This window comes from Triticum urartu, chromosome 4, assembly GCF_003073215.2.
Source record: "Triticum urartu cultivar G1812 chromosome 4, Tu2.1, whole genome shotgun sequence".
NCBI lineage: Eukaryota > Viridiplantae > Streptophyta > Magnoliopsida > Poales > Poaceae > Triticum > Triticum urartu.
The window spans coordinates 218,825,315-218,841,553 of record NC_053025.1 but is presented as its reverse complement, the minus strand read 5'-3'; the positions used below and the strand labels follow the sequence as shown (position 1 = coordinate 218,841,553).

Here is a 16,239-nt window from a genome sequence, read left to right as displayed (position 1 = left end):
AAATATACCTTTGTTCACTTTGCCATCCTTTCTTATCCGCCAAATACTTGGGGCAGCTCCGTTTCCAGTGACCAGTCCCTTTGCAGTAGAAGCACTTAGTATTAGGCTTAGGACCAGACTTGGGCTTCTTCACTTGAGCAGCAACTTGCTTGCCGTTCTTCTTGAAGTTCCCCTTCTTCCCTTTGCCCTTTTCTTGAAACTAGTGGTCTTGTCTACCATCAACACTTGATATTTTTCTTGATTTCTACCTTCGTCGATTTCAGCATTATGAAGAGCTTGGGAATCGTTTCCGTTATCCCTTGCATACCATAGTTCATCACGAAGTTCTACTAACTTGGTGATGGTGACTAGACAATTTTGTCAATCACTATTTTATCTGGAAGATTAACTCCCACTTGATTCAAGCGATTTTAGTACCCAGACAATCTGAGCACATGCTCACTGATTGAGCTATTCTCCTCCATCTTTTAGCTATAGAACTTGTTGGAGACTTCATATCTCTCAACTCGGGTATTTGCTTGAAATATTAACTTCAACTCCTGGAACATCTCATATGGTCCATGACGTTCAAAACGTCTTTGAAGTCCTGATTCTAAGCCGTTTAAGCATGGTGCACTAAACTATCAAGTAGTCATCATATTGAGCTAGCCAAATGTTCATAACATCTGCATCTGCTCCTGCAATAGGTTTGTCACCTAGCGGTGCATCAAAGACATTTCTTCTGTGCAGCAATGAGGATAAACCTTAGATCACGGATCCAATCCGCATCATTGCTACTAACATCTTTCAACTTAGTTTTCTCTAGGAACATATCAAAAATAAAACAGGGGAGCTAAACGCGAGCTATTGATCTACAACATAGATATGCTAATACTACCAGGACTAAGTTCATGATAAATTAAAGTTCAATTAATCATATTACTTATGAACTCCCACTTAGACAGACATCCCTCTAATCTTCTAAGTGATCACGTGATCCATATCAACTAAACCATGTCCGATCATCACGTGAGATGGAGTAGTTTCAATGGTGAACATCACTATGTTGATCATATCTACTATATGATTCACGCTCGACCTTTCGGTCTTCGTGTTCTGAGGCCATATCTGCATATGCTAGGCCCGTCAAGTTTAACCTGAGTATTCTGCGTGTGCAAAAACTGGCTTGCACCCGTTGTAGATGAACGTAGAGCTTATCACACCCGATCATCACGTGGTGTCTGGGAACGACGAACTTTGGCAACGGTGCATACTCAGGGAGAACACTTTTATCTTGAAATTTAGTGAGAGATCACCTAAATAATGCTACCGTCAATCAAAGCAAGATAAGATGCATAAAAGATAAACATCACATGCAATTAATATAAGTGATATGATATGGCCATCATCATCTTGTGCTTGTGATCTCCATCTCCGAAGCACCCTCATGATCACCATCGTCACCGGTGCGACACCTTGATCTCCATCATAGCATCATTGTCGTCTCGCCAATCTTATGCTTCCACGACTATCGCTACCGCTTAGTGATAAAGTAAAGCATTACAGCGCAATTACATTGCATATAATAAAGCGACAACCATATGGCTCCTGCCAGTTGCCGATAACTCGGTTACAAAACATGACCATCTCATACAATAAAATTTAGCATCATGTCTTGACCATATCACATCACAACATGCCCTGCAAAAACAAGTTAGACGTCCTCTACTTTGTTGTTGCAAGTTTTACGTGGCTGCTACGGGCTTAAGCAAGAACCGTTCTTACCTACGCATCAAAACCACAACGATAGTTTGTCAAGTTGGTGCTGTTTTAACCTTCGCAAGGACCGGTCATAGCCACACTTGGTTCAACTAAAGTTGGAGAAACTGACACCCGCCAGCTACCTGTGTGCAAAGCACGTCGGTAGAACCAGTCCCGCGTAAGCGTACACGTAATGTCGGTCTGGGCCGCTTCATCCAACAATACCGCCGAACCAAAGTATGACATGCTGGTAAGCAGTATGACTTGTATCACCCACAACTCACTTGTGTTCTACTCGTGCACAACATCAACGCATAAAACCTAGGCTCTGATACCACTGTTGGGGAACGTAGTAATTTTAAAAATTTCCTACGCACACGCAAGATCATGGTGATGCATAGCAACGAGAGGGGAGAGTGTTGTCTACGTACCCTCGCAGACCGTTCGCGGAAGCGTTATATCAACGCGGTTGATGTAGTCGTACGTCTTCACAATCTGAACGATCCAAGTACCGAAAGCACGCACCTCCGAGTTCTGCACACGTTCGGCTCGATGACGTCATCGCCTTCTCGATCCAGCAAGAGGGGCGAAGTAGTAGATGAGTTCCAGCAGCACGACGGCGTGGTGACGGTGTTGGTGAAGAACAATCTCCGCAGGGCTTCGCCTAAGCACTACGAAAACTATGACAGAGGATAAACTAGAGGGGACGGGGTTGCCAGCACATGGCTTGGTGTTTCTTGATGTGTCTTTGGTGCTAGCCCTACCCCTCTATTTATATGTTGAGCCCTGGGGTCGAAACTTGGAGTAAAAGCCTCCTCAAAGTCGGTTTCACCCGAAAGGCAAGAGTCCTTCTCGGACTCCAGGGCTAGACGCCAGGGTTCTCGGTGTCTACCCCCTAGACGCCAGGGTTCCTGGCATCTAGCCTCTAGTCTCCGCAAAACTTCCTTTTGCACTTTCCAAAAGCCTCGTGGGCTTTCCCCTTTGGCCCAGATAAAGTGTTCTCGTGCCCAAACATTTCGGGAAACATCCGAAACCCCTTCCGGTGAATTCCGGAACCCTTCCGGAGATCAAACACTACTATCCCATATATCAAACTTTGTCTGCGGACCATTCCGGAGTTCCTCGTCATGTCCGTGATCTCATCCCGGACTCCGAACAACATTCGGTCATCAACATACATAACTCATATAGTACTATATCGTCAACGAACGTTAAGCGTGTGGACCCTACGGGTTCGAGAACTATGTAGGCATGACCGAGACACCTCTCTGGTCAATAACCAATAGCGGTACCTGGATGCCCATATTGGCTCCTACATATTCTATGAAGATCTTTATCGGTCAGACCGCATAACAACATACGTTGTTCCCTTTGTCATCGATATGTTACTTGCCCGAGATTCGATCATCGGTATCTCAATACCTAGTTCAATCTCGTTACCGGCAAGTCTCTTTACTCGTTCCGTAATACATCATCCCGCAACTAACTCATTAGTTGCAATGCTTGCAAGACTTATAGTGATGTGCATTACCGAGTGGGCCCAGAGATACCTCTCCGACAATCGGAGTGACAAATCCTAATCTCGAAATACGCCAACCCAACAAGTACCTTTGGAGACACATGTAGAGCACCTTTATAATCACCCAGTTATGTTGTGACGTTTGGTGACACACAAAGTGTTCCTCCGGTAAACGGGAGTTGCATAATCTCATAGTCATAGGAACATGTATAAGTCATGAAGAAAGCAATAGCAACAAACTAAACGATCAAGTGCTAAGCTAACGGAATGGGTCAAGTCAATCACATCATTCTCCTAATGATGTGACCTCGTTAATCAAATGACAACTCATGTTTATGGTTAGGAAACATAACCATCTTTGATCAACGAGCTAGTCAAGTAGAGGCATACTAGTGACACTCTATTTGTCTATGTATTCACACATGTATTATGTTTCCGGTTAATACAATTCTAGCATGAATAATAAACATTTATCATGAAATAAGGAAATAAATAATAACTTTATTATTGCCTCTAGGGCACATTTCCTTCAGGGTGGTGGGTTTATGTGTGAGGCATGTAGTGGGCGTGGTGACAAGGCAGTGGTATTTAGAAAAATCAGCTTATTAAATGAGATCCCAGGACAGAACGGCCATACCTTTGCATGTGTTCGCGAAAGGCCGAGCGTAGTGGAGGTCGCAGGAGTCCCAAGTGGCGGGCGACCATTGGCGGTTGTGTGTCCCACATGCATGGAGCCATGCGCGGGGGAGAGCTTGGTGGTGGAGCAGTGGGAGGTTGAGGAGGTGCGCTCGTAGGCCGAAGCGGCGAGGCCACCAAGGTTGGAGGCGGTGCCGGCGTCGCAAGCGGCGCGACTATGATGGTGGCGAACATGCGAGAAGCAGCGATCGGCGAGCAGGCGGCCATAAGCGTCGCAACGTGGTAAGAAGATACCGACGCCGCGAATGCCACGTGGGAAAGGCGCGTGATGGAAATGCATCGTGGAGATCCACCAAAACGGAATGAGAGCAACACGGCGACGAGCGGTTCGTTGACCATGAAGTTTGCTTTGTGGACGAAGAAAATTATCCTAGTGGGCGAGTGGGAGTCTTGTGGCGAGGTGAAGACATTGGAGGAGAACAGATCGAAGATGTTCCGTGAAAAGTCGAAGCCGGGCATGGGGAAGAACCCGAGCTGCGAGCGCAGGAAGGCATCAGCATGGCCAAAGCGTTCGCCGATGTCCAAGGTTGTTTGGATGTTGGTGAGAGGGGCCTGAGCTTGTTGAGGCAGAGGAAATGGCAAAAACTGGATAGAATGGGTGGTAGCGATGAGCATGGGCTCGGCGAGGAGAGCACTAATGATGCGCGTATCGGAGATAGAGATTCGGAAGAGGTCATCTTGGAGGCGAGTCACCTGGAAAGTAGGGGCGTTGCCGCCCAGACAAGCTTGCATAAGGACGACAACGAGCTCCTCATCGAGTCGAGTAAGTTGTGGTGAACTTGCACAGAGAGGAAGCATGGTGGCTCATGGAGGCGCGGGTTGATGTGCTTAGAGAGGCAGCGCCAGACCTGTGCCTGGAAATCATCACCCATGGCGTCACCAACTCCAAGAGCCATGTGCAAGGCGCGGGAGGTGGGGGAGTCGTGCCATGGGATGGGGTCGTGGAAGGAGACCAAGGCAGATGGTGCGGGCGCCGGAGAGTGGACGGCGCCCGCAGCGGCCGGGGTTGTGGGCTGGGTGGAGCTGGGAGGTGCCGAGGGGCTGTAGGAGAGAGGAGGAGGAGACATCATGTGCTAGCAACGTAGCAGGCCAATATAGGCCCAAATGACGTTGGATCGTTATTTTCTTCGTTTCCCATGTTCTCTGCATACAAATAGGCTGCCATACATGATATACAGTCATATAGGAGCTTATATACTGAAAAACTTTTGCAAAAATCATTGGGTATGCATTGCATACCCTTGCATTAGCCTAGCTCCGCCCCTGCTTGGCTGCCGTGTTGGTCCATCACCACCTCAATAGCCAGCGCCCGTCGTTCCGTGGCTCCATTTCAGGGCACCTTCCGGCGTTGAATCGCAACCGAGAGAGCGGACATTTCCTTCTTTGGAAGGACTACTTTGACACAACAAACCCGTTGTTCAAACATCAGAAATTCCGCCGCCGTTTCCGTATGAGTAGGCATCTTTTCACCCGTATTAGAGAGGGCGTGGTTGGCTATGAAGACTATTTCGAGTTCAAAGAGGATGCCGTTGGAAAGATTGATTTCTCCTCTTATAAAAGAATGCATTGCCGCCATCCGAATGTTTGCATACGGAGTGCCCGGTGATCTCATTGACGAGTACGTCTGTATGAGCGAGTCTACATGCCTATACTCCCTGTATAAGTTCTACAAGGCTGTTATTGTTGTGTTTGGCCCTGAGTACTTAAGAGAGCCGACTCCTGAAAATACAGCCCGTTTGTTGGCGATGAATGCTAGCAGAGGCTTCCCAGGGATGCTTGGGAGTATAGACTGCATGCACTGGGAGTGGAAGAACTGCCCTTCTGCTTGGCAAGGGCAATATAAGGGACATGCCAGGGCTTGCACTGTCATACTTGAGACCGTGGCGTCTCAAGATTTTTAGATTTGGCACTCTTTCTTTGGCATGGCCGAATCACACAATAATATCAACGTGCTTCAGCGCTCGCCGGTGTTTGCTAGGCTTGCCGAAGGCAACAGCCCACCGGTGAACTTTACTATCAACAACCACAATTACGACAAAGGATACTACCTGGGTGATGATATCTATCCTCAGTGCACCACTATTGTGAAGACAATCCCAACCCCGTCGGAGAGAAGAGGAAAAGATTTGCCCAAGAGCAAGAGAGTGCTAGGAAGAACGTCGAGCGTGCCTTTGATGTTTTGCAATCTCGATGGGGCATCGTTCGATATCCTGGTAATACTTGGAGCACACAAAAACTAGGAAGATGATGACTGTTTGTGTGATCATGCACAATATGATTGTAGAAGATGAGCGCCCGGAACATCTCTACGATCAAGGGTTTCAGTTTCAGGGTGAGAATGTTGTGCCTGAGCATGGAGGAGCGGCAACATTTAAACAGTTCACCCAATTTTATTATGACATGCGTGATTGGGAAACTCGCATGCAACTGTAAAATGATTTGGTTGAGCATATATGGGCTCATGTTGGCAACCAATAGATGTATCTTTTTTATTCGGCTTGCAAAACTATGTGAGATATTTTTATTTTTATTCTGCTTGTAAAATTATGCTATTTATTCGGTTAACACTATGCTATTTATTTGGTTGTGGACTATATGTTTGCTTGTGAAATAATGCAAAAGCTGTATGTGAAATAATGTAAAAAATATGCTATTTGTTGAAAAATGGCGGCCAGCCGGCCGCACCGGTATATATGGATCAGCACGTTGGGCGTACTGCCAATCCAATTCTTAATAGGACAGACGCCGGGCGGGCGGCCGACCCAAACAAACAAAAAGTGAACAAAAGCACCGTCCATTTGGGTCGGCGTGTTGAAATTGCTATAATACCAGACTTTACTAGGGAAACTGATCGATTCCTCCTAGATTTTTTTTAGAATTGATTCCTTCTTATCTAGAAAGTAAAAACCATCAACCTTTGTGAACTAGACCAAACGGGTTTTTGTTTTGCCACCTCCTTTTGGGAACCGGATTCTTTAATATTGAGCAGGAAAGTCATGATGCTACAGCGTTAGCCTAATATAAAAAAAATAGAAACTGTACGTAGGTAGTTAGTTAGTGATTGTTTACTGTTGGTATTTACTGTAGATGTAAATAATGTAAAATTATTTTATTTTATCATTAATTTGTTTGTATGTAATTACATAGATGTACATTGTAGATCATTAATTTGCAAAATAATTTAAATTATTTTAGCTATAATGATATCGATAGGGAAAAAAAGTTAGGAAATTGTAGTTTCTCTAACTTTCTTTCTCAATTTTTAATGTTAGAGAATCCAGTTCCCTCCTTTTGGGCCCAACGTCTTATAATCTCAGAGCCCAGATCACGGAGCTGAACATATCAAACCAATTTCTGCCAATTAAGGCATATCCTAAACAGCGCTCGCTGCGCCCGTTACAGTACTATGCGCAATCGGGCGCACACCCCCCCTGCTGCGCTGGGCCGGCCCATTGTCATTTCTCTAACTTTTTTTCTCAATTCTTAATGTTAGAGAATCCAGTTCCCTCCTTTTGGGCCCAACGTCTTATAATCTCAGAGCCCAGATCACGGAGCTGAACATATCAAACCAATTTCTGCCAATTAAGGCATATCCTAAACAGCGCTCGCTGCGCCCGTTACAGTACTATGCGCATCGGGCGCACACCCCCCCTGCTGCGCTGGGCCGGCCCGTTGTCATTTCTCTAACTTTTTTTCTCAATTCTTAATGTTAGAGAATCCAGTTCCCTCCTTTTGGGCCCAACGTCTTATAATCTCAGAGCCCAGATCACGGAGCTGAACATATCAAACCAATTTCTGCCAATTAAGGCATATCCTAAACAGCGCTCGCTGCGCCCGTTACAGTACTATGCGCAATCGGGCGCACACCCCCCTGCTGCGCTGGGCCGGCCCGTTGTCATTTCTCTAACTTTTTTTCTCAATTCTTAATGTTAGAGAATTCAGTTCCCTCCTTTTGGACCCAACGTCTTATAATCTCAGAGCCCAGATCACGGAGCTGAACATATCAAATCAATTTCTGCCAATTAAGGCATATCCTAAACAGCGCTCGCTGCGCCCGTTACAGTACTATGCGCAATCGGGCGCACCCCCCCCCCCCCCCCCCTGCTGCGCTGGGCCGGCCTGTTGTTATTTTTTTTTTCTGTTTCAAACTGAATCAACGGCCTGTTGTTATTTTTTTTTCTGTTTCAAACTGAATCAACGCAAAAAATGGTGTGTTTGAGGCGGGGTTCGAGCCCAGGATCTCCACGTTCAAAGAACAGCGCCCCATCCACTACAACAAGTCGATCAATGTGTCTAGACACTTCCTTTGTTTTATTTATTTTTTGTAAAGGTCGCGGAATCCTGGGTTCTTTTTTTGGAACGGTATTTTACTTTTCTTTTCTCGTTTCGTGTTTCTTTTTTCCTTTATTAAATGCGTGAACTTTTTACAGTTCATGATTATTTTTTAAAATTAGTCATTTTGTTCGGAACGGTTTTGTTCGGTTTTGTTTGGTGTTTTTTTTCTTTTGTTCACTTAAATGTACTATTTTTCAAAATTGATGAACTTTTTTCCAAATTCGGTGAACTTTTTTTGAATTGGATGACTTTTTTCGAAATTGATGAACTTTTTTACAAAATTGTTGAACTTATTTCAAATTTGATGAACTTTTTTCTAAATCGATGAACTTTTTTTCAATATTGATGAACTTTTTTCCAATATTGACGAACTTTTTTCAAATTCGATGAATTCTTTTTCCAATATTGATGAACTTTTTCCCAAAATCGATGAACTTCTTTCAAATTTGTGAACTTTTTTTAAATCGATGATCTTTTTTGAAAATTGATAAACTATTTTTTTGAATCACTGAACTTTTTGTTCAAAATCAATGAACCTTTTTCAGATTTTCTGGACTTTTCTAAAAATCGACGAACTTCTTCAGATTTTTGTGAAGTTTTTCTAATTCGTGGTTCTTTCTAAAATATGTGGACTTTTTCGAAAAAAATTGATGAAATTTGTTTCAAATTTGATGAACTTTTTTTAAAGTCGATGAACTATTTTCAATATCGATGAACTTTTTTGAAAATTGATGACCATTTGTTCAAAATTGATGAACTTTTTTTTAAATTTGTGAACTTCTTTGAAAATAGATGATTTTTTTTAGAATACATGACTTCTTTTTTCTAATTCGTGATGTTTTTCAAATCTATGGATATTCAAAATTTGTTCACATTTCTTTCAAAGAAGTCACGTTTTTCTAATTAGTGCGGCTATAGTTTTGGTTTAATACGTTTCGCGTTGAAAACTTTCACAGAGGGCTTAATAGCTTTACTGGTTAGCCAACCATGCGTTTAAGCAAATTGGCGCAAGTTCGATACCTATCACACGAGATCGAATTTTTGCTGGTGGTTTTCGCGCTGTAAATACTTTTTACGCTGTGAGCGTGTTCATGGGCCGGCCCGCTAGCGCGCTGCTGTAGGCGCCCGTTGCCTCAGTGGGCGCATAAGGCGCCCGTTAGGAGCTCCCGAGCCAAAGGAGACCGCGCGCGCCCGCACCCGCAGGCCGCAGCTCTTTCCCGCGTCTCCCCCTCACCGACGTTAGGGTTTCGATCCGTGCCGGCGTCCGCGGGAGGCGGAGGCGTGCTTGCCAGCCGGAATGGAGGAGCCTCACTGGGAGAGGGAGCGTCTCCTGGACCTGGCCGTCGACTACGGCTTCGACCGCGACTTCGCCGTAGCCGCCCTCTCCCGCCTCGTCCACCTCTACGGTACCGCCGCCTTACGCCCCCCTCCCCCCCTCCCCGCGAGCTCTAACGGCGGATTAGCTGCGGCTGGTTTTGTTTTCATGGGACGAGCTCCTGATTTGATTGAAACGAGGAGTTAAAATGTAGTAGGAATTGTAGGGGAGAGACGCCCGGCCCAATTAAGACCATTTCATTTTGGGGGTGGTTTGGTTGCGCTACTAGGATCAATGCCGCTTATGCATTATGAACACATCAGCTTGTTATTTGCGCATGAAAAACTTGGTTCATGATAGAGAGAGGACCAGTTATCACGAATTATGGAAAATGTATTAGCTGTTCTATTGGTTTCGCATGTGTTGACAATACTGCATTTTGATCACAATGAGCAGTCGTTTTGAGTATTTGGGTAGGTAGGTTGTTTGCGATATGGAAGGTGTTGAATCAAATCATTTCTTCTTAAGTGTACATATATTTTCTGTTTTGACCATTTTAGTGGGCCAGTGTTTGGGTGTTTTTTCTCCATGACAAGGAATTGGTGTACTTCTCCTAACTAGTAAAAGGCACGTACCAAGTACGTGTATAATCTAATAAAAGAAATAGTAAGCATTGGATTATTATTTGTCTTACTCCCTAATAATTTCGAGAAAATAAACTTGAATTAACGTCATCATTATGGCGATGGGGATACGCAAATTGGCAATGCATCCAACTTTTCACAAAATTATCAAGAAAGACCTATTTGCCAGTTCGTAAATAGTTCACACCCTAAGAACATGTGTTTGTGTTGATCATCATTTAACATGAAAAAGACTCCTTGGTCTATTTTGTTTGCCCCATATGATTCCTTGTTCTTATGACTAAACTTTACACAATTGGTAATTGCAATAAGAAGATCAAGGAATCGCTGCCCAATTTTTTTTTACATTTTTTTTGGAAAAGGGGGACTTCCCCGGCCTCTGCATCGAAAAGATGCATACGGCCACCTTTATTAAACAAGCAAAGAGGTTCGACACCAGTCTAAAATTCTCAAACAAAGCTGCTCACAGAGCGCTAAAGAAGGAAACCAAAAGCCACCGCCGGCCGGCAAGAGAAAGATAGGAAAACTAATTGCCTATCCTATTACATGACCGCCATCCAAACCGGCTGAAGATATCCCGTGCAACCATCTCCCATCGGATAGATCCAGTAACCAAACGCTCCCTGGCCTCCGTCGGAGTGAGTAATAACCACATACGGATCAAAGCAATGGCTCCGCCTTGTGAACCCACTTTTGGAGATATACATGATCGCTGCACACTTTTGGAGGCCAAATAGAAGAGTGCCATTCTGGATAAATAACAATGGGCAGCCATTATCTTTTACTACTCTTCTCCCGCAAAAAGAAATACTACTCTCCAGAACAGATATGTAATATCTTATACATCTCAGTATCTCACATTCTTCATGCTCGGACGTCCAATAATACAAAATTCTAGAAACTATTAAACCACATGAGATAAGGCTTCAGTATGTTTTACTGCCTTTCTTGCAGTAGGTTTCCATGCTTGTAACCAATGGTGAACGATTGGAGGCAAAAACTGTCATCTTCCATGTCTGAACCTAGTAGTACAGCCATTAGAAATAAATGCCATCATACAGAGTTACTTCCATGTAATCAGGGGTGGCATGAATTTTTTTTCTTTCTGCTTGATCTAAATCAAAGTCTTCATTCATTTTACAATTAGAAACATATTGCCCTCATTGGTCAGATGAGTATATATTAAAATTACCAATAGAAACACTGTATTTTTAACAGAGATAAAGAGAAAAATATTAGATAAGGATAGATTATTACTCATCAAGTTTTTCAATATTTAGTAAAGATAAATTGAACGATTGAATCATGTATGCTATATTTTGAAACACACAATATTTTAAGTAGGTGATTGTGAGATAAAATCCCACTGCTTTTCTTTCTTGGCATAGGACTGTTACCATCATACAAAGTGCAACCAAGATATAGAGTTGGATTCTTCTTTTATTAATGGCACATCATAAATAACTTGTCATTGAGGATAATTCTACTGGCATGCATGTTTTGTCATTGGCGTCTGTACTCGTGCCTTGCATCATTGTTGGTACTTGCACTATCATCTGGTGGTCCAGATTAATCACAGAAAATTCAATAATTTTTCTGGTCTGCCTCAAAGAACCGCAACATATGTTGGTTTGACAAAAACACAAACAGCTGCCGTGCAGGAATACCAAACATTACCAATGACCATAACCAGCGCTAAATTTTCAAAACTGAGGGTTAATGTGATGATACGTGATAGATATTAGTAAAGAATCACCCATGGAGTATCCGGATGCAGAAAAAGAAAAGCAAAACCAGTACAGGGAATGACTCACTTGGACAAGCTAAGCTACTCTATGACAGAGGAAGCTCCGAAGTCATCGCGACGCCGCGTATGCCGGACATACAAAAGGAGGGACTTGGCATAGGAATGCAGGGTGGAGGTGTGTTGAAGCTTGGGATGCAGAAGGGCGCGCGCAGGTTTTGCGGTGGCCGGCGAGACGGCGGCCGACATCTGGGTGCGAGGCGGCCAGTTTAGAAGTGGATTTTGGGAGCAAGAATACAGAAGATTGCTGTGTGGAGAGAGACGGGAGGCGGGGGTGAGTCAGTTGCTGCATGCTGGGAGCGGAGGGGGACGCCGGCCTGATCAGAGAAATGTATGGCGTACAGCGGTACGGGAAGAGTTCAGTCCGGAAGAATCGAGAAGGACCTGACAGAGAAACAAGCAGCCTGAACCGTTAGATGTATCCAAATCTGACGGCCAACTTTCTTTGGATTCGCTCCTGCTTAGTCTGTTGGATCTGCGAAATGGACGGCCCATACTGTTTTCAGATGAAGTTTGGCGGGAACACTGTATACGTGGTGGTAAGCCGCGAGTTCAAAAACTGATGTACTATAATAGTAGAGATAGAATGAGCAAAGGTCCTGCCGTGCATTCGACAGAATAAACATATGTTTGGTACTCCTGCCCATCTTCACAACATAAATCAGTGAAACCTGCTCAGTATGCTGACTTAGACGTTTAGTTTTCGGCAGCATTTTATATTGAATTATCAAGTGACTAGTGCTGAGGTTTCTGATGCTTTTGGATAAACTGTACCACCCATAGTTAACACATTATGCTTTGCTTTTGCTTCAGTGTAGTTTTGGGTTCACTTCTTGCTGGTTGATACTATGTATGGGCGATAATTTATTGTTCTGGCACAGGAGAGGGTGGCCAAGATTTCATCACTGTGGAGAACTGCGGCGATGATTTTATTGCTGCATTGGCTGATGCAACACAACTTACTGATGACTGGGATGACCTGAATGCAATAGAGACTGAAGCTTGTGGCAATTTGAATGAAATGATGAGGAAGGGTGTAAATGATGAAAAAGGAGGAGTTGTTCTGGATACCCCTTTGTTCAAAAGGGCAGACTCCTCCAGTCAACATAATCCGAAAGGTTTAAAAACATCGAGCTTTTCCTCTGATGATTCAGATTTTGACATATTTGATGAAACAAACACCCACCGTGATAATAACGTGGGTACCCAGAAGAAGCCACAAACAAGAAACTCTAAAGCTCAGACAAGAAGCTCAACAAAATCTACTGTAAGCCAACTCCTGATTTCTCCCATTACTGGTCTCTTCCATCTCCATTTCTATTGTGCACATGATGGATATGTACTTGTGAAAATACTGTGACATAAGTTGACTGAGCTGCGCCCATATGGACACAGTAAACATGCTATTACTATCTCCACAAAAGTAGAGAGAGTTTTGCTTTTCCAATCCTGCTGCTAATCTTATAGGCATTGCTCTTTGTGTTTCGAAATTATGTTTTAAAGGTGACCAAAGGAACCAAGAGATATGAATCATCAACTCCAACTTCAAATAGAGAGGGACAGCAAAATGCATGTCTTCGGAAGAGAGAAATTTTGAGTTATGAGCAGCTTTCTTCTCTAGATGACATCAATTTGGCCAATGCTGTCATCTTTGGCAACAAAAGTTTTAGGCCCCTGCAGTATGAAGCTTGTAGTGCTGCACTGGACAATAAAGACTGTTTTATACTTATGCCAACAGGCGGTGGCAAAAGCTTGTGTTATCAGGTCATTAAATTCTGCCTTGTTCAGCATTCTTCTTTTAATCTTGTTTGTTTTGCGAGATTTGAAAACTTCATTTGTATTATCACCTTTGCAGCTCCCTGCAACATTGCATCCAGGTGTTACTGTTGTTGTGTGTCCATTGCTGTCACTTATTCAGGATCAGGTGGTTGCTTTAACCTTCAAGTTTGGGATACAAGCAGCATTCTTGAATTCTCAGCAAACTGCTGCACAGGCATCTGCAGTTATCCAAGAGCTTAGGTTATTCCGTAGTTCATTTGATCTCTACTTTACATTATCACATGATTTTCTTTCCTATATCCCCTCCAGTGTAAGAAATGATCTGCCATTTGTTTTGTAACTTAAGTTCTCATCTCGTTGCAGAAATGGCACACCTTCTTTCAAACTTCTGTATGTCACACCTGAAAGAATGGCTGGAAACTATTCCTTCATGGAGATCCTCAAAGGCTTACACCAGAGGGTATATATTATGTTGTTGAAATGCTAGTTCTTCCGAGATCAGTACTTCTATTATTTGGCCCGAGAGGATATGCTAACCTGGACTTTTTGATAGGGATTGCTAGCAAGGTTTGTGATTGATGAAGCACACTGTGTAAGGTAATGCTTAAATCAAACCTTTGTCATATTCTTCCATAAGCAGTTTTTTTTTTCCTGACATATTGCTGATTTCTATTTCTATCCAAGTCAATGGGGACATGACTTCCGTCCAGATTACCGAGGCCTAGGATGCCTCAAACAGCACTTCCCTAGAGTCCCAATCATGGCTCTAACTGCAACAGCAACTGAAGTTGTCCGTAAGGTACTAAAGCATTCCCCTCCTGTTCCCACACTACAGCTTGGAACACTAATTATTAGCTATAATTTTTATATGGAATTTGCAGGACGTCCTCAGTACCTTGAGGATCCCAAACGCTTTGGTACTTAAGAGGAGCTTTGACAGACACAACCTCGACTACATGGTGATTGGCAAGACGAGAACTCCCCAGATGCAGCTGGGTGAGCTCCTGAAAGAGCGTTTCATGAACATGTCTGGCATTGTGTACTGCCTCTCGAAGAACGAATGTGCGGACACTGCCAAGTTCTTGAGGGAGAAGTACAAGATAAAATGTGCGCATTACCATGCCGGCTTGGCGGCCCGTCAGCGAAGCAGCGTCCAAGAGAAGTGGCACAGAGGAGAGGTCAAAGTTATTTGTGCTACAATAGCCTTCGGCATGGGGATCGACAAGCCTGATGTGGTACGTATTCTCAGTCAATGTTTTTTTTTTGAATACTTGTGCACATTGTTTGCTAACTGCAACCTTTCAATCTGACACCACTCAGCGCTTTGTTGTCCACAACACGCTGTCGAAATCGATAGAAAGCTACTATCAGGAGTCTGGGCGGGCTGGAAGAGACGGCCTTCCAGCGCATTGTGTGGTGTTATATCAGAAGAAAGACTTCAGCCGCATCGTGTGCATGCTGAGGAGTGCTGATAACTTCAAGAGTGAAACCTTCAAGGTTGCAATGGACCAAGCAAAGAAAATGCAGGCGTATTGCGAGCTGAAGGTAAATAATATCTTGCTAACTAAAAGTGCAGAGCAAGGTGGTTGAAAAATCATCAGCAATCAACTTATGAACAATGCTCCTTTCTTTTCCAGACTGAGTGTCGCAGGCAGACTCTTCTGGGCCACTTTGGCGAACAGTTCAACAGTCAAAGGTGTAAAGATGGCCCTTGCCCCTGTGACATCTGTCTGAAGGAAGCTTCATGAGGGCACTAAGAAAGTGTTGGTCTTAACTCCATGATGGCTTGCTACTTAGAAGCTGTGTTCCTACAGAACCAGTACAAGCTTTCTGATGGTGATGCACACCGTCACTGTACTTGATGTTCAGGCTTTACGATGGATGCAGAGGACAGGAGGGGGCTATGTTGCACATATTGTGGGATTTTACCTTATAGCTCTTCACTGCATATATAAGCACGTAACCCTTTTATGTTTCTCCTCTCGGTTCCTCGAAGTCTTGTTATAATAAAACAAGACGTTAAGAGCTGATTAAGCCTACATTCTTACCATACAATAGAGGTGTCTTTTCTTTACTCTTATTCTAGTGGCTTCAAAGTATCAACATCGGGTATTTTCTTAAGCCCACACAAAGGAATCCTGTGATCTCCACTAACATGCAAACAAACGACTGATTTTTTGGATGGTCAATATCTGGCGATCGTTCGCCGCAGCGGGAGGGAGCTCCGCTGCCACCGCTCGATCTCCTTCCTTCGGCCACCTCCTCCACAACGAAGAGCAGATCCGTAATCCTCTCTCCATCCCATCCTGACCCCCATGTCACCCCCGCTCAGGCAACTCGGGTGGTGCCGCAACCCTAGTCGCCGGGGACGTTATCTCCTTCCCTCCCTTTGTCACCGCCAGGGGAC

At 44.0% G+C, this 16,239-nt stretch overlaps 1 protein-coding gene across 1 annotated transcript; it reads left to right on the top strand.

The window, feature by feature from the left end:
- The first annotated feature begins 9,456 nt into the window (after positions 1 to 9,456).
- LOC125551335 (ATP-dependent DNA helicase Q-like 1) lies at positions 9,457 to 15,884 on the top strand. The gene is made up of 10 exons (XM_048714524.1): positions 9,457 to 9,696; positions 12,935 to 13,320; positions 13,557 to 13,817; positions 13,909 to 14,072; positions 14,196 to 14,292; positions 14,386 to 14,429; positions 14,517 to 14,631; positions 14,714 to 15,067; positions 15,153 to 15,377; positions 15,470 to 15,884. The coding sequence occupies exons 1-10, from the start codon at positions 9,588 to 9,590 to the stop codon at positions 15,578 to 15,580; spliced, it is 1,866 nt and encodes a 621-aa protein (XP_048570481.1). The 5' UTR covers positions 9,457 to 9,587; the 3' UTR covers positions 15,581 to 15,884.
- Positions 15,885 to 16,239: the final 355 nt, after the last annotated feature.